The following is a 23,829-nucleotide window of genomic DNA, read 5'->3' on the forward strand; positions in this document are numbered from 1 at the left end:
AGTTGAAATGTCCAAAGCCCAGAGGTGGAGTGTCTTGTAACAGAAAGAACAAGGGGGCCAATTTCACTAGATTCCATAGTATATGGTAGGGAAGAGAGGGGGAAGTAAGATGCAAGAAGACTGAAAAGGTGGGGGTGGGGCGGAGCAGATTCTGAAAGGCTTTGGCAACTTATTAAGTATCAGTGGTGAGTGAGTTGAGAAGGGAAGACTTGGTGGGAAAGATATTGAGTTCTGTTTTAGATACTGGGTTTAAGATGACTATGAGACTCCCTGTTAAAGATGTTCTATTGGTAAGTGGAGATGTGAGACTGAAGGTCAAGAGAGACACTGAGGCAGGATAAACAGATCTGACAATCATTTGAGTAAAGTTTAGAATTGAATGCATGGGAGCTAATAAGATCACCAAGTGTATAGTATTGTGTATCACCAAATATAGAGGGAAAAGAGAAGAGGACCCAGGACAAGGATACCTATGGTTAGCAAGAATGACCTAGAATAAGTTCCCAAAGTGAGTTATACTGCCTTCTGCGGTGGGGAGCAATGTTGGGGGAAGTAGAAGCCTTGGATGTAATTGGTAGGGGTGTTGAACAAAAATAAGGGGCAATGGAAGTGTAAGGAAAGAAGAGAAAAGAAGAAAAATTTTTAAAAACAATTCATATATGTTCATCTGTTGTGTAAAACAATTAATGATTAATTATTATATTATGATTACATTATTTTTCAAATAAACACATAAAAATACAAGTTATAACTGATCAGTAGTCAAATCCACCAAAAGTCCTTAACAAGCAAGTGTTGGCAGGCAAACATGCCATTGTTGGGAAGTCCAGCATGCATCAGGAGGAATGTTTGTGTGTAATGCCTTGTTTACAATACAATACTATACAGTTACATGATGCAATATTGCATCATCAAAATTTCAATGCAAGAAAATCACAAATTTATAATACATTATTAAATTTAAGATGTGCTATTTAAATACACAATATTTTTTTTGAAATGACTCAAATTTCAAAAAAAAAAAATAAAGGATTAAAAAGAGTAGATTTCCAGGTGGGTACTGAGAAATTTTTTTTAAAGGGGGCAGTAGCCCAAACAAATTTGGGAACATCTGATGCAGATGAAGATGAAGTAAAAGGGACTGAGAAGGAGCAATCAGATAAGTACTAGGAGAAATGAGGAAACAGTTTCACAAGAGCCTAGAGACAATAAAGTATCAAGGAAACGAGGATGATACCAGGTCAAAGATTGCAGAAAGGTCAAGAAGTGTTGAGAAAAAGCAAATAAATGTGGCAAAAATAAATCACTGGCAACTTTGGAGAGAATCATTTCAGTTGAATGGCAAGCTCAGAAGCCAGGCTGCAGAGGGTTAACCATATTCTATTAGAGGAAAAGAAATGGAGGCACCAACTGTAGATGGCCTCCTCAAGGACTTTAACCATGAAAGGAAGGAGAGATATAGGACAATAACTAGAACCATAAGTGTTTCATTTTTTTAGAATGGGAGATATGGGGACATGCTAGTAGCCAATAGACAGGAAGAAATTAAAGATTGGTAAGAGAGTAAGGATGATAGACTAGTGCAGTCACATAGAGAAAACTGGATAGGGTGGGATCCTTGGCAAGGAGAATTTCTTCCTGTGATATGAGGGGGAAGGAAGAGAGAGAGTAGTGGAAAGCATCTGTGTGATATGAGGTGAGAAGATGGAGCTCCTGGTGAATGACTTCAGTTTTTTTCATTGAAATATAAGGCAAGGTTCTCATAAAACAGGAATAGGATTAGGGAGGGCCATGGGAAGCTTGAGCAGAGATGAAAAGCACTGATTTTAGGCATGTGCATTTGGAACAAAATGCTGTGTGCCTCATGTTAGGAGAATCAAGATCTGATATAGCTGTGATACCCAGGCCCTCTTTTCTTAGGCCAGAACTTCCTTGGACAGACCTGAGGAATAGTAGTATTTGTAGTAAGCAGTAGTAATCCCTTTTAAGCAGTCCCTCTAATTGTCAAAGTCAGATCAGTCAAAAAATTGTAAGAAAAAAAAATCACTGAAGTTTCATCTTTGCCAGTTAAACCTCCTGAATTCTGAGTAAAGATTAGGCTTCCTTCATGTCTAAGATTAGAATTGGGCCAATTCAGCGTCATATTTGATTAGTCCACACAAGGCAAAGTTAATTAGGAATAAAAAATGAAACTAGATGGTTCCCTGGAATGGACTTGAAAGAAAAAATATGAATAGTTGGGCCAGTTTAATTAAATACAGATGAAGTAAGAGCTAAGCATCTGAATAGAAATAGATAAACTTTGCTTTAGAAAATTAACTTACCCTTCATATTTTGCCATCAATAGCATCATGTAGTTTTCAAAGCTGAATGAGTTATTTTAAGATAGATACAAATGATCTTTTGTATTTGTTTCAGATGAAGGGTCTTAATAGAGTTTCTCATAAAATATGGATGTTTTTTCTACATGTGCTTTGTCAATGACCATGCTGAAATGAAAATTCATCATTTTAATATGTAGTGTAGTTTGAAAGATGGTGGTGTCATTGTCAAAGGAGCAGAAATTCCTCCTCATCTAACTACCCCAACAAGCCAACCAGAGTTAAAATATCTATTGGAGAAGACCAGCACAAGGCTGCTATATATGTCTATATATAGGGTCCTGGAAGACAAAAAAAGGGAATTCATGATGGGTGTCCTATGTTTTATCCACAAAGACAGAGATGAGGTTCTCCATTGTAGAGAGTGCTGTTGGTGCCTTGAGGGGACATGAGAAAGTTTAGAAAATGTGGGTAAAGGGTCCATTAGAGAAGACTCAAAGGATTGATATGTATATAGTGACAGCTATTCGTGTCATGGTAAGAAGAATCTTGGACTTGGAGTCAAGAAGCCCTTAATTCTAATCCTTCCTGAGATACTTAGAAGCTGTGTGACCCTGGGCAAGTAACCTAACCTCTCTTCCTCAGTTTCCTCTTTTGTAAAATGAGGATAATGATAGGACCTTCCTTCCAGGCTTGTTGTATGAAATATTATTATATTTGTAAAGCATTTTGCAAGCCTTCAAGCACTATATAGATGATAGTAGTAGTAGTAGTAGTAGTAGTAGTAGTAGTAGTAGTAGTAGTAGTAGCAGTAGCAGTAGTAGCAGTGGTAGTAGTAGCAGTAGTGTGTGTTGGTCCTTTGTTGTTGAAGAAGACCATGCCCTGAGAGAACTAATGACATGACTTGCACTTGACTTTGTTTTGAGTGAAGGAGGGCTGTGCAGGTCACCAGCTTCACTTCTCCTCCAGAGCTATCAGAATCCAGTGACCAGATGTTCATCAGGATGACAGAGATGATCCAGGATGATGCAGTTGGGGTTAAGTGATTTGCCCAAGGTCACACAGCTAGTGAGTGTCAAGTGTCTGAGGTGAGATTTGAACTCAGGTCCTCCTGACTCCTGCACTGGTACTCTATCCACGGCACCACCTAGCTGCCCCAGTAATAGTAGTATTGTTGATGTCATTATTAATATTAACAATGAGGACCTGGGAAAATGGGAAAAATGAACCTGACTTAGCATGCTTGTGTGACTTCTTTCATCACTGCTCAAAGGCATCCAAAGAAAAGTAAGTAGAGAAGTCTGTGTTGGATGTGACCTATCTTTGAGTTTAGCACAATGTATGCACTGATAAATCAAGGCTAAGTGGTAGCATTAGAGGGAAAGAAGTGATAGTGAGGGAGTAGAGGGTATGTCTCTTCTTCCTCTTAACTGTATGCATGGGGTAGTATAAGGAAAGTTGTGTCGAGTAGAAATGATAATAAAATACATTTATTATAGAATGATCTAATTTTTATTTATTTATTTTGTATTATATCATCTATTTAATTAAATTACTTATGAAATATTATTATATCGCACATTTATGTTTAGTTCAAAGTTTATGAAATGCTTTACACGTATTTAATTTCTTTACAGCAACTTTATGAGGTAGATGTTACGATGATCCTCATGTTATAAAAATGAGAAAACAATGGTTCTGAAGGAAGCACATAGCTACGAGTTAACGTCTGAGGCAGAATTTGAACCTATTTCTTCTGACTACAGCTCTCTTTTCACTATGTCATGCTGCTTATATTGCCTCAGTGCAAGAGAGGGTGGTAGAGGTTAAAATGCCTTTGGTGGTCATGGAGTAGTCTTGGATTTTTATGAGTTCACTAAAACAAAGGATGTCAGAGAATATCTAATATGTAATATACTGTGAAAGATGGTGTAGTTGCCAAATTACCAGAAATTCCTACTATACTAATTACTCCATGCAGCCAGGATTGAAATGTCTTTGGGTATGAGGGAGGAGCCAGCATGAATTCAGTGACTTCAACAGATGGAAAGAATACGAAAGTCTAATGTGTAATGACATTTTAACGAAGCTGGTATAGTTGCCAGAAATTTCCACTCATCCTAACTACCCCCAGGCTGGCCTGACTCTACGTACCCTGATATCTAGTGCAAACAAACGTTCAGATTTGAATTTCAAACAGCTCTGGTGAGTTCTATCCTGTCCTCTTAAGGCAATTACTCAGTCTTAACCTCTAAGCCATTCTGCCTTCCTCCCCAACACACTTCATAATAAGCATAGAAAAATGGTTATTCCCTGCTACAGGAAAGAGAGGGCAAAGAATTATGAAAGCAGGTTACATTTGTGCAGAAACTAGCAAGAGAGGAAAGAGGTAACAGAAATCATAATGTGGCCTCTTTTCATGAAGTTTCCATAGTAATTACCCAGCTGGAGCCACGTGATGCTACCAGAATCACCTGTGCCCCAAATATACATACATTCAAAGTGACTGAGACCACCATGAAGACTTGGGATCTGTGTAGGGGGAGACTTGCAAAGGCAAGGCCATGAGCATGCGTATATCTTCTTAGCACTTCCTCTTTTCCTCAGGGAATCAGTAATGCTCCTATCAGCAGGCATGCCTATGGGAAAGACATAAAATAGATGGAATAGATGAGAAAGTTCCAATGGTACAAACCTAGTCCTTAAGCAGTTAGTCAGGAAGCATTTATTAAGCACTTACTGTATGCTAGTTACTGTGCTAACCAAAAGTGAGACTTAACAAAGAAAAGGAAAAACAAACAAGAAAAGAGGGAAAGATCAAAAAGTAGGGGATTCATGCTAAGTCTTTTGTGTGTATTATTTAGGAAGAAAAAAAGGAAATTCGAGGAGATTCAGCTTTTGAAAGCAACCGATGCATTATTTATTTTGAGAAAGCAATTAAAGCTTATTTCTAAGAGTTAACACAGACAGGCTTGTTGTACAGACTACCTGGCACATTCCGGAGTAAAACACTTTGCCAAGGAAGTGCTGAATAATGATAATAAACACACTCCCAGCTTCTAGTGACAGTAATTAGAGATCCAGGGAAGAATGCGTTGAATGTCTTGCCATATGTAGTGATAGTGTTGTGAAAAGAAAAGGATAGACAGAACCGTGACTAATGAACAAGCCAATTAATTGGAACATGAAGTCTTTTGCTAATACTTATGGCCTTGGGGAGGGAGTTTGTAATAATCCTTGATATTACATCATGAGCCATGCTTTGCAATATGATGTCAGCTTGTCTCACTGTAATTATTGTCTTCATCTGAAGTGTTAGGATGAAAAAAATGGCTCTTAAAATTATTTAATTTTTAGAGACATGAGAGATCACCTGTAACTCCCTCTTTTAAGAGATGAGGAATTAAAGTCTCAAAAAACATAAATGAATCCTAACTATCACACTGTTTCTTAGTAGTAAAACTCGGAGAAGAATTCAGGTCTCTTAACTCCCTGTGACAGGTACTATGACTTTTACTCATTAGTGGTGCTAAGCATGGGACCATGAAAGCTAAGGGAATGAGATCACAATGTGGGGGATCTTAACTGCTGTAGATGTTAGCATCATATTTCAGTTACATTTTCTTAGATTTCATATTTCTACTTACCCATATTCACAAATAACATTTTGCTTATGTTAATAAAAAAACATGCTAGTGGACAGATAATTAAAGACTTTTGAAAAACGATTGCTCTGGAGAATTCAGAAGACTCATTTTGAACTATGGGAGTTATTAAAGCAGAAATTTTACATAATTTAAAAATCTCTACTTACCTAGGGCATCTAAGAATCGAAAGGAGAAAAGTGCATGAAAGCAACAGGGAAGACATAACAAAGAAGCTCCTTTTCTGGGTGTTATGTAAAGATGGCCTGTATGGTATGGCATAAAGCAAATTAACACAATATCACCTATTTCCTTTGGAATGAAAGAGATCATAATTTTTGTCATTCTACTGATCACAAAGTTCCATAATTCACACTAGCAGGATTCGTTTTCCTATAGAAACAGAGAAGTGATTGACTTTTACTTTTTTCACTGTAATTTGAAGTTATGTGTAGTGATATGGGTGATGGAAATAGTATTCCTCTCCTGCTACCACTAGTTTAATATCTATGTTGAGGGAGATATAATCTCATGGGCACATGCTCCACTAGAACGAATTGTACTCTGTGCCTTCTCTAAAAACCTGATGCTTAACTTCATCCCATGAGTTCTCTATAGTGGACTGAAGACTTTACTTGTGTATCACGTGTGCATATATGTTTTACTTAGATAAATTTTTCTATCATCTTCCCTGGTTGGATATAGTCATAGAAGAGTCATAGACTCATATAGTCAGAGAAAGATGAGTGGAACAGAGAAAGGGTGGAGGAGTTGTATGAAGCATTCTCACTTGTTCTGTATAGCAGCACCAAGGATCATCACTGATTATTTATAAAATCTGTTCCAGTTCCCAGCTTAGAGAACTAGGCTTTTCATGTATGTAGATGGAAAATTGAACGGTAGTCATAAAGGGCTAGGATTTGTGGTTTTAGAATATACTTTCATAGGATTTCCTATTTCTGTGACTTGGCATAGGTCATCCTCATGCCTGGAATGCCCACTCTTCTCACCTCTACCCTCTTACATTCCTCAGTTACCTTTAAAGCTCAGCTTAGTCACCACCTCTGTCATGAGGCCTTTCCTGATCTCCTCAGTGGCTAGTGCACCCTGAAAAGTACCTCATCCAGGATGTCCCCAAAGATTTAGAATCTCTGATATCTTAAAACTACTTGAAGACTGCAAATACCCAGCATTTACTTTGTATGTATTTTTACATGCTCATGCTGCCTCCATTGATAGAATGCAGCAGAATTAATAGTTCCCTATCTAGGTGCTGTTCTAGTTTTGACCTGTATACAATGCCGGGGATATTAAAAGGAGCTTGTCTGATTCATGAGAAGTTTTGTGACTGTCCTCTGGAATAAAGGAATCCCTCATGGGAGGACATATATTCCCCTATTGACTCTTCCTTTCTACAGCTGGACTCATAGTGCCATATTTCCTCAGCACAGGTATAACTGACAATAGGTTAATTCCTTGTCCAGAGACTCAGTTTTTGACTAAGGGTTGGACCTATGGTCCAACCAGAGATATCAAAGAAAACAAGCCTTTAATGAGGTTGGATGCCAAGAATAATATTTAAATATTGTGTATTAACTCTTTAAGGTCAATGTAAATCTTTAAGGCTAGAATCTGTTGGGACTAAGTTAGCTGATGATGTAACATAAAATTATATTATTCCTGGCATAATCTCATAATTTTCATAGTCATAAATTGTCATATAAATCATTTCTAAGCTATAAGTAAACTTGTAAGTCCCCCTGACTTTATAAGTCTTTGTGATGGAGGAAAAGATCCCAGTTTCTCATTAGATAAATTTATTATTTTAGAATTTTACATTTAGTAACTTCTTTCACAGGACCAATAAGATTTTATGACTGTCCAAGTGGAAGGTCCCCGGCAAATTTACAGAAAAAGACATTTTTACAAGGTTCTTTTTTGTGTCTTGCTTACAAAGTAAGTAATTATTGTGACAACAGCCTGTAATAATTAATCGTTTCACTGGATTCCAGATCAAACAAGGAATTAATTTACTAATGATAAAATTGCATCATTCTCTTAACATTATTTCTTATTCAATGGTTTCCCAAAATTCACAATTCAAGAAAATTTAGAGACATAATAACATAAACAATTTTATGAATTTAAAATATGAAACAAAATTTTGCCAATCAAATTACATCAATTTAGTTGAATGCATCTCCAGATAATCTTACATAGAAAATCATTTCATTAGTCTTAACTCTTTTGGCATTCTGTACTGATCTCATTCAAGACCAGAATAGAGAAATTTTGAACCAATTAGATTTTTCACAAAGCTTAATTTTTCAGTTTTTCAACATATTGCCTTAATGCCACATATTAAGTGTATTTTCCATTAAGGCCTATTCTACTTATAGAGGGTCAGAGATCACAATTATCTTTATAGAACACATCTTACTTTAGAGACTATAATAAATTCGATCACATCTGGATCTGTCTTTACAAATGGTGTCATATAGATTCTCAATTTTCCCTAGGCCATTTACTACCAGTACTTCAAATTAAAAGTCCCACTCCTTTCAGCTAATCTGAAGCCCAAGATTTAATATGGCTCTCTTATATTCTCAGGCCTCCTAACCTAAAATCCATTAGGATTTTATGAAATAGAAATTGCAAACATAGTCTCTGTTATGGAGTGATGAAATTATGAATGCTTATTCCTTACGTACTAACATATACCCTTTTAATGTTCCTTCAAGGACAGAGTTTTGGCATGCTATCCTCAAATAATTCCATGGTCCAAATTATTTCTCTATTTTACATTTGTTGAATGTTGTAACTGAATAAAATAGAATTCAGAACTGAATAGAATTCAGTTTTTGAATTATATTCCATGATTCCTGCTGTTTTTCCATATCATAAAGAGTAACCAAATCAATAAAATAAGGTTCAGAAACCACAAGAAATCTCAGAACTAATTTTAACACGCATTTCTCTAAAACGTATTCATAAATTTATAGCCAGAGAAAGGTTCTTATGTCTTTCTTATCTAAATGAAATAATAACAATTGTTTTTTAAAAAAAACCATCCTTCATCTTCTCCTCCCTCTTATTTTACATTGGTATACCAATTGAATTTCATATCCATGCTGTGTAAATGGGTTCCAAGTTTTGGGGGGTTTTTTTGACTCACATAGCACACCCTCCCTTCTAGTAAGGACACACTTATTCACTAAAGCACACTTTCCCAGTTTAATAGACTTCCGTCCATGTGCCCCTTAAAGCAGCACCACCTTTGTATGAGATTCATTCATTATACTAATATGTGTGCTATTTATTGGATCTCCATATTCCTCTCACCTTCCCCTTTCCCTCTCTATTGCTGCCCAATGCAAATTTAATATTAAACTGATTCCCATTGTTCTACATATAGTTCTTGATATCCCCACTTGTTTTCCCTGACTTCTCTGGCTAGCCCACAGACCTTTTCTTAAGACATCAACTGGTCCTGAATAAGAACTTAACCGATTGACAGCCACACATATGCTAGGGGGAGTATGACACTGTGAACCCAGGTGTAGGAATAAAAGGTCAATAGGGGAACCCTATTTCCTTTCAAAAAGGATTCACTTATTCCCGAGGACTATCACAAAACATGGGTTTATTAAGTTAGAGATGGAAGAGAATTTAGAAGTCACATAATTTGGCTCCAATGTTTTATGGATCAAGAAACTGAGTCTTAGAGTTGTGTCTTGCCCAAGGTCATATAGGTGGTAAATCCAGAATTTGAAGTAAGGTCATCTGATATCAAACCTCACATCTATTGCTGATTCTGCCTTCCATTCTGCTTCTATTGAGTTGATCAAAAACAATTTCAGATTGAAATCACTTATGAAATTGACCACCTTGAATTTGAATCATACTTGAAGTAAAAGAAGTCCTGGATTTAAGTAAATAACAGTGCAACTAAGCATAAATTTTTTATTCCCTTACAAAATTTTCCAAATTGATAACTTACCTTTTGGAGGAACTGGAAGATAGTCCTGCAATCTGTGTTTTATATAGAGAGGCTGTATATTCTTCATCTCAATTTTTGAAGAATAAATAAGGTGAATGCTAGATGGGAATTTCTAGCACCATTTACTTCTACAATATGCTACTCACCATTTGTAAATTATGTAACATGTGTAGTGAGGTGGCTGCATGGAAACTGGAAATAAATGACAACCAATACAGAGATAGAGCCTAATAACATGAAGAGGTATGAGTTCTCTGTCTCCTCTCTGTTTTTCTATCTGTGTGTGCATGCACGCGCGTCTGGCTCATTTTTCTCCACCTAAAGTCTTTCCTAGAAATATCATGATCTGCCTTATGTTTAGCTCTTTGAAGAAAAAGTAAAAAGATTTCAAGTCCCATGGAACACTAGAGCTAATTCAACCTCAAATATAGGACAGGCTTAGTAATACCTTAAAAAATGTGAAGCACAAATAAGTTGTACTTGAACCCTTGAACACTCAAAACAACTTATCTTTATTCAATAGTGTTTTCATATTCTTCAAAGATTTTTGCTGCGATCTTGAATTATAAGTAATAAATTAAGACTTTCTCACAAAGGAAAAGCCTACGTAGTTCATGTAACTTATAGCAGTGAAAAGCAAGATCCAACTTTCCTCTTTCTGTCTTGGTTTCCCTATATTATTTTGTAGTTTTATTATCTTTGCTGTGGGACTCGTTTGGTCCAGAAGCTTTATGTTGTTCAGGACATCCTCCTTTGCTTCATCGCTGCTGACAATAGGAAGGCCTCTGATCACTGCCATTTCAGAAGCGACATGGTTTCATCATATCCTAGATCTACATGGTTCCCAAAGGAGCCTCATAGGTGTTCAAGTTTTCCCTCAAAGAAACCAAGTTCAAGTTTATGTGTGCTCTCAGTTTTTGGTCTCTTTGTATCTACTTCTGTCCCTTTTAAAGTTCAAGTTCAAAGGTGTATCATAATTTATGACTAGCTATGACTTAATCATTCCCGAATGTGGTGTCAGTAGGGATGTTTCTACCCTGTATGGGAAAAGACCTACAGTGCTGGAACATTTTTCGTCATAAGGTGGCAATGAGTACCCAAGACAATGTCTACGTATTGAAAATTCCAAATGATTCTCAGTCCTGCAAGGGAGCCTTCTGCTTTCTCAGAGATGGGGGTGAGAGAAAGAACAAAGGATCCTGAGAATTTTACTTTTCTTAGAACTTTGATAAACATTTATTTATCTATTCATGGTTTCTTAATGTGTAATCTTAATCTTTGGCAAGTGAGCTGATATACTTTTGAAGAACCTGAACTACAATTGGCCCTTCCACATCGAAGGGGTTAGGGGCATGGTGCCTCTGAGATTTGGAAAATCCACCAAAAAAGTTTTTAGTCTTTCCTTCAAACAAGAGAAATCTGAATTATTATGGTGTTAAAAGATAAAATATGTTGTTATTATTCAATACCATACATATATTTTGTGCACTTCTGAGTTTCTAAACTTTTTTGTGTTATCTGCTGGCCTTCATATGTCATCTTCAGCTTACATGAAACTCCCCTCAAATTCCCATTTAACTTCTTATACCAAAGCTGTGATGAGAAGTGACAGACGAAAAAACGGTATAGCCATGTTAAATTGTCCCTATAAATGAAAACAGAGAACATGAAGAACTAGCTCATGTGGAGGACTTTTTTAAAAAGGACATTGATCAGAATTATGTATCAGAAGTCATGGAGGAATTTTGAGCTTTACTGCTAGAGGAAGTAGTCATACTGGTAGAATAACAGTGTGGCACACTGGTTAGAGTATTAGAGTTGGAGTCAGGAAGACAATCTATCATAGACATTAACAAATTATGTTATTCCTACCAAGTTATTTAACTTCTCTCAATGTTTCCTCAACTTTGTAAAATGAGACTAATAATAGAAATTCATTTCACAGGGTTGTTGCAAAAATCAAATGAGATAATGTGAATATAAATTCCTTTGCAAAACTTAAAACTTTAGGTCATGATACTTCCTTATTAATTTCACTGAGGTCACATATTTATTAAAGTATAGGAACATATTTTTAGAAGTTATTTTTATTTCAGGTGCTTGGTTTTAGTGCCTGATGCCTCCAGGTTATATGTATACTTAATTATTTCACAAATAAATCTCCATTAAACATTTAATAAGGGTTTTGATTATCATGAAGGTAGTAACATAGAAATCCTATACCAGAAAAGCCAGGAAACAAGACAATAGCAGAACTGATCCTATTTAGATTAAAAATACTATTTTGCATTTTTTTGTCTTTATCATGATAGTGAACTGATTTTTTTGAATGGCACCCAAGTGGAACTTATTCGTATTAGGTAGAGGATGGAGAATAAAGGGACGTTTTTTGAGGGAGGGGTAGCTGGAATAGAACGGAGTAAACATCAATAAATAATATCAAAACAAAAAATCAGATAAAAATAAAATCAAGAAGAGTAAAATAAATTATAACTATCAAATAATAAAAATGCCCAACTAATTTATCAGTGCTATTCACTTAGAGGTCTTAAGAATATAGGATATTCTTAGAATATTTTAAAAAGTAATGTTATTTTTTCTAATATATAATCCTATGATGTGCATTAGTTCTTTATCATGTATTATTATATCATATTGGCCAATACACAACAAACTCAGCAGCAATGAAAAATGTTAATTGGGTGCCTAATACATTCAAATGGTCACCTAGGTTGCACAGTGAATATATGCTGCCAGGTCTGGAGTCAGGAAGATTCTGGTCTCATACGCTTATTACCTGTGTGACCCTGGGTAAGTCACAAAACCCCGTTTGCCTCAGTTCCCTCATCTGTAAAATGAGCTAGAGAAAGAAATGATGAACCAACCACTATAGTATTTTTGCCACGAAAACCCCAAATGGGGACATGAAGAGTTAGACATGACTGAAAATAACTGAACAACAGTAGTCTATTTAAAGTTTTAGCTCTAGGAACTTAAATAAAGACAAGGATAAATGATCCCCTGCTTTCAAGAAACTCATAATGTAGAAGGGATTAGACTTAGAACTCAGAGACCTGAGAGATCATCAACTCCTGTCCTATCATGCTGCACATAAGGAAACTAAAGCCCAGAGAGACAAAGTGACTCAGGTCATACAAGTTAGTGAGTGTGTCCAGAGCAGCATTCAAACTCAGAACTTTCTGACTTCAAGACCAGCACTATATCTGCCTACAGGGAGAAGACACTTGGAAAAATAAAAGATAACACCAATTAAAATGTCATAAACTCCCATGAGAAATAGAAGTAAAGTGACAGGAGGATTCTGAGAAGAGTGAGAGTTTCTGGCTTGGATTTCAAAGGGCTCCATAAAGACATTGGCATATGAGCTGCATTTTTTGGAGTATAGGTAGGATTCCAATGGGAAGCAGCTTAAGAAGGAAAATATTCAGGGACTGAGGAATTTTAAGAAGAAAAGTGGTGACTATTTCTGTGTGATTCAAATGTAAATTTAAGTACAGAAGAGAAGTGTAACAGAAGGGTGAAAAAGCAGGATGCAATGAGATTGTACCATGCAGAACAAAGACATTTGAATTTCATTTTAGGAAGCATATGAAGACTTCCAAATACTGCGATCAGAAGACATATATGGCAGTGGGTATAAAATAGACTGAAGATGAAGAAAAGTTAGGAAGCTATTACGTGAGAGATAATGAAAGCCTTGACTAGAGGTTGATAGTTAAAGCACTACAGAGGGAACAGACAGTAGGGATCATAGGATTCAGAAATGGAAGAGACTTAAAGGTCACCCAATACAATCCTTTCATATTACACTTTAAAGGTCGCCTAGACTAATCCTATCATATTACACATGAGTCATCGGAGGCCTGGAAAGTTTAAGTGACTTGTCCCTCTACATACTAGTGCCTTCCTGTAAAAACAAAACAAAACAAAACAAAACATTGCCTTGTATTTACTTTATGTTTATACGTACATATGTACATGTTAGAATGTAAGCTCCCTGAGGACAGGGAATATTTTATTTTGTCTTTTTACTTCTAGGATCTAGCATGGTGTCTGGTACATAGTGAGCTCTTGGTAAATGTTTATTGATTGATTTTCCAAGGTAACCCAGATAACAAGTAGGAGAGCTGAGATCTTAAGAAATAAGAACTTGTAGACCATGAATTGGATGTGAAGAGAAAGTGAGAGCAAAGAGTCAAAGATAACAGTCTAGTTTAATAGTCATTTAGAACTAGTATCACAGGAACAATAAGTTTTCATGCTGATACAGGAAAAGCCCAGAGCATAATCATGTTTGGACAGGGAATACCTACAAGCTACAGCATATTTGATGCTAAATTAGGACTCTGGAAGAGGAGATATAGAAATGTGCATTAAAAGGAGAGATAGAGGCACTAAAGAGGAAGGACATCAATGATTAGAGTTAATTAAATTAGAGTTCCCTCTAAGACCAGGCTTGAAACAAAATGATTTGCCTAGGGACCCACTTAAGCAAAGTCCCTGGAAATATTGCCAGTTAACTTTTTAGTAAAGAACAATGTAGAGACATGGGGAAATGGCTAAGTCTTCAGACTTCACTTTTAGGCTGTCTGGGATATAAGATGTTCTATCGTGTTTTTAATCTTTCCTTAAGATGAGATTGTACAACTTCCATTCCAGTTTCTTAAATCCTTTCACTGTCAGGAAACTCTTCTTTATATCTAAATCCTTCCTCCTTAAGCCTAAGCTCTGTTCAGCTCTAGGAGATAAGAGTGGAGCAGTGTCCTCTCTTTAACCTGTCTATTTTTAAAGGTAGTTATTCGATGCTTCATAACAGTATATCTTCTTCAGACTGAGTAATTTCAGTACCTTAATCTTTTCCCTTAAATCCTATACCATTCTTAAACCACATCATTCCTATTCTGCAACAGTACATAGCCTTAAGGTAAGAATTTCAAACAAAAAATGTTTTTTGTTCCTTGAACCCTGTCAACCATCACCAACAACAAAAAATTGTTTTGGGAATCCCCAGGATAATTGAATGTATATCTTATGATATTCCTTTGAATAGATTTATTAAGTGCTTATGATAGCTACAGTGTTATCATTTGAAAAATTATTTTAGCTGCATAACCAATGGATAAAATGAATAACTAGGTGTATTTATTTTTCTGCTGGCAGCTAGGTGGTACAATGGACAGAGCTTGGAATCGGGAAGATTCATCTTTCTGAGTTCAAATCTGCCTTCAGACACTTACTAGTTGTTTGATTTTTAGCCAAGGAAATTAACTATCTTTGCCTCAGTTACTCTTCTGTAAAGTGAGCTGGAGAAGGAAATGTCGAAGCAAGAAAACCCCAAATGGAGTCACAGAGTGATGGATGTGACTAAAAGGACTGAACAACAATAGTGATAATAAGCAGTGATGAATATGAATATATTGCTTAATTTTAAATAATGCTTATAATTAAACTAGTCTTTATAAAGAAATAATGCCTTTAGATGTGATTTTCTTCTCTTCCTATACTCTTGTAAAAACTATCTGGAAATGACTGACTGATGTTGCCAACTAGTTCATTTGAAAATCTACCAACAGATTGGTAACATAATTGGAAAATAAGATCAGAAAACTACCCTAATAACTCCAATGAGAAGACACATAAAGCTTGTTTCTGCAGAATGTTTGTGGTGATCTATGATGGTTTCAGGATGTCTTGTAATGCTCATGCCCAGAGATCATGGTTTTTCAATGGCCTGACATTTGTGATGCAAAAGCATGAACATTCCCAGTGTCTACATCATGATTACTTAGCTAATAACCTCTGATTGTAGAGGAACAGAAGGAAATGAGGGAACTTCTCTGATACAGTATACAGAATGCAAATTAGGTTATTCACATGTGTCTGACTATCCTCTGGGAATTGGTTTGCATTTGAATGCTGATCCTTTCTGCCATTTGGGAAATAATTTGATGACAGTTTAAGAAAATGCAAAAACATGTTGTGCTGAGTCAGAAACAGAGTTTGATGTAAGCACTGCATGAAAACCAAAATCATTTTGTCATTGATCATGACTTTTTCAAATTGTTGCAGAAACAAATCTATAAAGCTTCAAGCATGCATGTGTTTATCTTCACAGAGGGAAACATATTTGAAATATACCTGGGCAATTATTGGCTGCTTAATCCACCATTAAGAAAGGTTTATCCTGAACCCCCAAATGAGAAGGATGTTTCCTGGAGTCTGGAAGACCTGAATTCAAATCTAGCCCAAGATGCTTAGTAGCAATATGACTCTGGGCAAGTCTTAACTTCCTTCTGCCTCAGATTCCTCAACTATAAAGTAGGGACAATAATAGCACCTTCCTCCCAGGTTTGTTGTGAAAGTCACATGAGAATGTTTGTAAAGCTTTTAGCAGATGTGCTTGCTACATGTGATGTGTTTGTCCTTCGTTCTCGAAGAGGACCATGCCATCAAGATGATGACATGATTTGCAGTTGACTTTGATTTGAGTGAGGGAGGGCTGTGCAAGGTCACCAACTTCACTTTCTTCTCCTGAGCCATCTGGGTCCAGTGATCTGATATTCATCAGGTCTACTGGAGATGACCCAGGATGCACTGTGAGACCCTTGCAGGTTAAGATTTTACATTTTCACTTTGAGTGAGATAAACCCATAGGCTTCTTTAAGTAGTTACTCAAGGCAGTAATAACTAATCAAAAAAAAAATCAAACTGGGAGGGGAAGACTCTCAGGGTTGCTGGGTAAAAGAGAAACAATTACTATTTAGCTATTACATTCACTCTGTGCTAGGTGGGTGGGGATTTGTTGCCCAGTCTAATGTGATCCATTGGAGGAGAGTGAAGGATTTTCAAATCCGGGTTCTGCAACTTATTACCTGTGAGATTATTAAATTATTCCGCCCCTCTGACCTCCATCCTTTGAACTATAAAATGAAAGGATAGGACCATATGAGCTCTAGCATATCTTTTAGCTCTGTTTATGATTCTATGACCTTTAGGGTCCTAGTGTAAACCCTCGGTTTAAAGGCCATTTGCAAAAGACTCCCTTCATTTATGGAAATTGATTATTAAGCATTCGGTGTCTGTGTGAGGGGTGGAGCTGGCAGTAGCTTAGGAGAAGAGAGAGCCTGGTTTTCTGATTTCTAGCTTCAAAAGAAAAGGTATGTGGTTGTAGATTCTCTTTGGTTCTTTGAAGGGGAGAGAGAAACCTGAAAGAAGTTAACAGGTAGAGGGGGCTGTACCTCAGTCATATGCCTAACCCCTACTTACATAGTAAAGACTGAGGAATTTCCCCTTGGGTGAAATCTAGATCCTCTCTTTCCCTCTCCTGGCCTCCCTCCCCTCATCTCTCCTCTCCCCTCCATGGGATAGCTCATTCACTATGCAAATTGTCTGGTATAATGTCATCCTTATATTTTTTCTGATTTCTGTTTGCTGTTAACTTTGTTAAATGAATTGGTTTGATTATCTCTACTTGTGGTCTTTGTGCTACTGGCATTTAATAGGAAAGTAGTCAAGCCTTGATTACATAGCTTGTGGCATTCCATCCCTGTTAAGTAATAGAGAGTACGAGTTAAGTTTGATCTATATACTAAGTTCTCTTGATTATCTTGGTATTACGTGAATTTCCTTACATGAATTTTGGACATTCTTACTTGTATTGTGATTGGTCAAGGATTCTGGTCCCACTTTGTAGTTGGAACTATTCTGTATCACCCCCGTTTTGTTATAATTGGTGAAGCCTCTTTTCTTTGTCCCTGACCTTAGTTCAGTAACTCTGGCTCTCTAGAAGCCTAAGTTCATTGGATCAGAACATCCTTCAAGGGTTAGCTTTCTGTTAGCTTTCTGTCTGTTAACATTTATCCTTGTGCCCTGGATTTGGCTCTAGATGTTCCTCCCAAGTGATGTTTAAGATAATATTTTACCAGGTGTGGTCAACAGTGTGCTCAGAGGCTGCCTTGAAAACAGAGAGAATGTTGCCCTGAAACCAACTTAACTTGTCTTTTTGAGTTGTCATGTTTACCAGAAATAGAAACAGTGAACCTAGACTGTGGAAGAAACCCAGAATAAGATAAGGACAAAGTCCCTCCCCCCCACCAGTTGACATGATTTTCTATTTCCACCCATAACTGAACTCTGTATCTCCTTGAGAGTTGAACCAGCTTTAACACAGGTGCCAGTCATTCTGTACCAGACTGATAAAATGTTTGTGCAACTGGGACCCTTGTGGATAAGCAGACCATCATACTTTCATAGTCTAACTGCTGTTTGTCTTTCATTCTCAAAGAAGACCAAGACATCATGGAGGTGATGACATGACATGCAAGTGAATTGGATTTAAGTGAGGGAGGACTGTGCAAAGTCACCAGCCTCACTTTTTCCTCCAGAGCCATCTGGGTCCACTGGCAAGATATAAATTGGGATAACTGGAGATGGCCCTCTAAAGTCTAGCAGTTAGGAAGGGAAAATAATGCTGCTTTTGCCATATCACCTATTCATGCTCCCCTTCTCTTTCTCTTTCCCTTTGGGAAAGGACTAGCCCTACCCTACTGCTCATTTTCTCCTCCCATGCCACTCCCATTTAGGAGGGTATTACCCTCTACTCCTCCCATGAGACCTCACTTTTTTGTAACTCATAGATATTCAAGCTTTTGGCTTGGTAAAGTTTTTCTGCTTGGTAAAAGGAGTTCCATATACATGTTCACTTGTGAAAAATCAAGTTGAAACTCCTATCTTGTGGAGTCATGACTTTTGGTTAGCAAACTGAAAATTAATTCTGCTAGACCAGGGCTGAGAAACCTGCAGCCTCGAGGCCACATGTGGCCTTCTAGGTCATTGGGTGTGACCTTTTCACTGAGTTCAAGTTTTACAGAAGAAATCTTTTATTACGGGGATTTGTTTTATGAACTTTGAATTCAGTCAAAGGGCTGCACTTAAGGACCTAGAGAACCACATGAGACCTTAGGCTCCCCACCCTTGGCCTAGATAGCCTCTAAGATCCCTTCACATTAGTCATCTATAAGCCTTTGATCCTATGACTAAATGATCTCCCGAGTTCATTCAAGCTCTAAACCCAATGGGTCCATTTCTAAATCTAGGAATAAATACAGAAAAAAAATATCATTGTTGATATATGATATTGGTTATGATAAGACATCTAGGTGGTAGAGTGGCTGGAGTGCTGAGTCTGGAATCCAAAGATTGACCTTCTTGAGGTCAAATCTAGTCTCAAACACTTAGTATTCATGTGACCCTGGACAAGTCACTTAACTCTTTTTGCCTCTATTTCCTCATCTGAAAAATGAAATCTAGAAGGAAATGGCAAGCCATGCCAGTATGTTTGTCAAGAAAAAAGTCAAATGGGATGACAGAGAGGTGGATACAACTGAAAAACAACTGAATAACAAAATTGATTTCTGAAGCGCCCATTTAGCAGCTCCTATATATAAGACATCAAAATCAGCACCGAGGATTTTGGGGGAGGTAGAGGAAGTATATCTGTGATTTTATTGGTCTTCACAGTTCCAGGTGAAGAAATTAGATTTTCCAGTTCATACCAACAACTGTTGTACATCTTGTTGCCTGAGATATTTAAAGGTTGTGACTTGCCATTTCTCATAAAGCCAGTATCTGTCAGAAGCTGGATTTGAACCCAGGGTTTCATGATTCTGAGGCCAACACTACAGCCTCTAAGTCATGTTATCTTTCATGGGAATATAAAGACAAATGTGAGTTATTTGCCTTCAAGAAGCTTATATTCTCCTTTTTTTTTAATTTATTTTTTTAATGATTATTTATTTTTGGTTTCAACATTCATTTCCACAAAATTTTGAGTTCCACATTTTCTCCCCATCTCTCCCCTCCTCCCACCTCTAAACACCATGCATTCTGATTACCCTTTCCCTCAATATGCCCTCTATTCTATCATACCCTTCCCTTTCCTTATTCCCATTTTCTCTCTTTTCTTGTAGGGCAAGATAGATTTCTATACCCTACTACCCGTATTTCTTATTTCCCAATTATATACAAAAACAATTCTCAACTATCATTCCTAAAACTTTGAGTTCCAACTTCTCTCCCTTCCTCCCTTCCCTCCCATACCCACTGAGAAGACAAGCAACTCAATATAGGCTATATATGTGTAGTTATGTGAAAGACTTCCATAATAGTAATATTGTGTAAGACTAACCATATTTCCATCCATCATCCTGCCCCCCCATTTATTCCATTCTCTCTTTTGACCTTGTCCCTTGCCAAAAGTGTATACTCTAATTACTCCCTCCTCCCATTTGCCCTCCCATCATCCCCACCACCCTACTTATCCCCTTCTTCTCTACTTTCCTAAAGTGTAAGATAGATTTTCATACCAAATTCAGTGGGCATGTTATTTGCACCTTAAGTCAAATGTGATGAGAGTAAGCTTCACTTTTTCCTTCTCACTTCCTCCCTTTTCTCCTCCATTGAAAAAGCTTTTTCTTGCCTCTTTTCTGAGAGAAAATTTGCCCCATTCCATTTCTCCCTTTCTCTTCCCAATATATTCCTCTCTCACCCCTTAATTTCATTAAGATGTCATCCCTTCTTATTCAACTCACTCTGTGCTCTCTCTCCATATGTGTGTGTGTTTTGTGTGTGTGTGTGTGTGTGTGTGTGTGTGTGTATGTAATCCCTCCAACTACCCAAATGCTGAGAAAAGTTTCAAGACTTATAAATATTATCTTTCCATGTAGGAATGCAAACAGTGCAACTTTAGAAAGTCCCTTATGATTTCTCTTTCTTGTTTACCTTTTCACACTTCTCTTGATTCTCACGTTTGAAAGTCAAATTTTCTATTTATCTGTGGTCTTTCAATCAAGAATGCTTGAAAGTTCACTAATTCATTGAATGATTATTGAATGACTATTTTTCCCCTGAAGTTTTGCTGGGTACGTGATTCTTGGTTTTAATCCAAGTTCCTTTGACTTCTGGAATATTATATTCCAGGCCCTTTTATCCCTTACTGTTGAAGCTGCTAGATCTTGTGTTATCCTGATTGTATTTCCACAATACTTGAATTGCTTCTTTCTAGCTGCTTGCAATATTTTCTCCTTGACCTGGTAACTCTGAAATTTGGCTACAATATTCCTAGGAGTTTTTCTTTTTGGATCTCTTTCAGGAGGTGATCAGTGGATTCTTTCAATATTTATTTCCCCTCTGGTTCTAGAATATCAGGGCAGTTTTTCTTGATAATTTCATGAAAGATGATGTCCAGGCTCTTTTTTTAATCATGGCTTTCAGGTAGTCCTATAATTTTTAAATTGTCTCTCCTGGATCTTTTTTCTAGGTCAGTTGTTTTTCCAATGAGATATATCACATTATCTTCTATTTTTTTCATTCTTTTGGTTTTGTTTTGTGATTTTTTGGTTTCTCATAAAGTCATTAGCCTCCATCTGTTCCGTTCTAATTTTTAAAGCACTATTTTCTTCAGTGAGCTTTTGAACCTCCTTTTCCATTTGGCTAATTCTGCTTTTTAAAGCATTCTTCTCCTCATTGGCTTTTTGAACCTCTTTTGCCAGTTGAGTTAGCCTATTTTTAAAGGTGTTATTTCCTTCAGCATGTTTTTGGGTCTCCTTTAGCAAGTTGTTGACTTGCTTTTCATGTTTTTGTTCCATCGCTCTCATTTTTCATCCCAATTTTTCCTCCACCTCTCTCACTTGATTTTCAAAATCCTTTTTGAGCTCTTCCATGGCCTGAGACCACTGAATATTTATTTTGGATGTTTGGGATACAGAAGCCTTGACTTTTATGTCTTTCCCTGATTGTAAGCATTGTTCTTCCTCATCTGAAAGGATGGGAGGAGATATCTGTTCACCAAGAAAGTAACCTTCTATAGTCTTATTTTTTTCCCCTTTTTTGGGCATTTTCCCAAACAGTTACTTGATTTTTGTGTCCTTTGTCAAGAGCAGGGTATACTCTGGGGATCTATAAGATCTCAGTTCCTCCAAGGTGGCACAACCAAGTGTGTACTTGGGAGCAACCAGAAACTTTTGTACCCAGAATCTGTGAGTAGTAGAGTTTCCTCTCCACAATCACCTGGCCTCCAGTTTCACCAGGGCAGCACTGGGGGCTGAGATAAAGATCAGCTGCTCATTTCCCCCAGGAACATTAGGTGGGGACAGGGCTACCACACAGAGCTGAGGGTATGAATCAGCTGCTCAGTTCCCCCAGGGGCTTTATGATTCACCAATGGATGAGAGCTGCTGTGGGAACTGTTGCTGGCAGATGTGGCCTCTGCCATCACCTGAGGCCAGAGCTATGGGAAAACCCTGCTCCCTTTTTGGCCAGCTGAAAAAACCTTCTCACTGACCTGTGGTGCCTGTGGGTTGAGGGATGTGCAAACTGTCACTACTGTAGCTGGGAATTCTGCCCCTGAGGCCTGCTTGGGTCCTCCTCCAAGTACAGCAGGGTCAAGGCTGGGTTTGGCTCCACTCTGTGTCTAGTGTGAGAGACCTTTCCTGTCAGTCTTTCAGGTCACCCTGGGCTGGAAATCTCCTCTACTCCATTGTTCTGTGGCTTCTGCTGCTCTAGAATTTGTTGAGAGTCTTTCTTTATAGGTATTTTATGGGCTGTGGGATAAGAGCTAGTGTATGTGTGTCTTCCTACTCCGCCATCTTGGCTCCACCCCCAGGATGTTCTATTCTCCTTTCTTTGCTTAAATTTATTAAGAAACATCAGAGACTGTTTAATTTCAGAGGATTCTCATTTAGGTTAATAATGCTTCTGCTTGAAATTTAGTGTTTCACTTGCTGGTACCTGACTTCCTCACACTTTAAAACAGGAATTTAAACTTTAAAAGCATTTATTAAGTACCTACTCTGTGACAAGAGCTCTATTAAGTGTCGGGATTGAAAACAATGTCAAAACAATCCTTGCCCTAAAGGAGTTCTCAGTCTAATAGAACATAACATTTGCAGTCTATCACATAGAGTGACTATGAAAATGAATTAGATAATGTTTGAGAAACACAATAGACTAAGTGTTAGGTATATTCACATAACTAATTTCAAATTCCACTCCATTTTCAGTAGTCTTTAATAAACAATAATTAAACTTAACTTCTAACATTTTTAACCCAATGGCCTTTGACATGTTATCTAACACTTCTCATGTGTTTCTCCTTAGAAATGTGACCTGGAATAATTTAGCTATCCCAGATACCCACTGTTCCAGAGAAATTGAAGAAGGTTATCAATGCCCACCAGGATTTAAATGCATGGACCTCGAAGATCTGGGACTTAGCAGGCAAGAGCTGGGCTACAGTGGCTTTAATGAGATAGGTCTGTCTTACTGGTAAAACACATTTTCAGTTATCTGTTTAAAATGTTTATAAAGTCGGTAGAGTTGACATGTAAATGGTTTTCCATGTTAAGTCTGAATGCATTTTTTTATTAAAAAAATCAAAACTAATATAAAAAGTAGCTTAATTATTTAGAATAATGATATAAAGATATATTTACTTTAGTCTAGTCTTATGGACTAAATTTGTAAGATAAACTTATAATGGAAAAAAAATCTATTCTATAGAGAAATGTCTAATTTGTCTTTCTTTTTCAAAGTCCATTTGCAATTATACTCTATAGAATAAATGATTATCTGTTTTGTTTCACTTGAACAAATTTCCCTTGTGTAGATTAGTTGGTATCTCATGCGTAATCTACTTTTATATTTTCAGTGTCACAGATTGATGACCAAGTCATGTTTTCTAAAATAATATTGTTATAACTTAAATGAGGCACCAGTTGCCTAATAGCCTTCACAGCTTATATTAGCAGGTATGTTTGGTGCCCTACATGGGACTTCTTAGGAGAGA

The 23,829-nt window shown here is 37.1% G+C and overlaps 1 protein-coding gene across 1 annotated transcript in view; it reads left to right on the top strand.

Moving 5' to 3' along the window:
• The window catches only part of NALCN (sodium leak channel, non-selective), a 526,457-nt gene that overhangs the window by 127,153 nt on the left and 375,475 nt on the right, over nt 1-23,829 (top strand). The window contains exon 8 of the mRNA XM_072622030.1: nt 23,142-23,296. Within this exon, the coding sequence (XP_072478131.1) occupies nt 23,142-23,296 (155 nt within the window). The remainder of the gene's footprint in view (nt 1-23,141; nt 23,297-23,829) is intronic.

This window comes from Notamacropus eugenii, chromosome 6 (assembly GCF_028372415.1).
Source record: "Notamacropus eugenii isolate mMacEug1 chromosome 6, mMacEug1.pri_v2, whole genome shotgun sequence".
In the NCBI taxonomy this organism is placed as follows: domain Eukaryota; kingdom Metazoa; phylum Chordata; class Mammalia; order Diprotodontia; family Macropodidae; genus Notamacropus; species Notamacropus eugenii.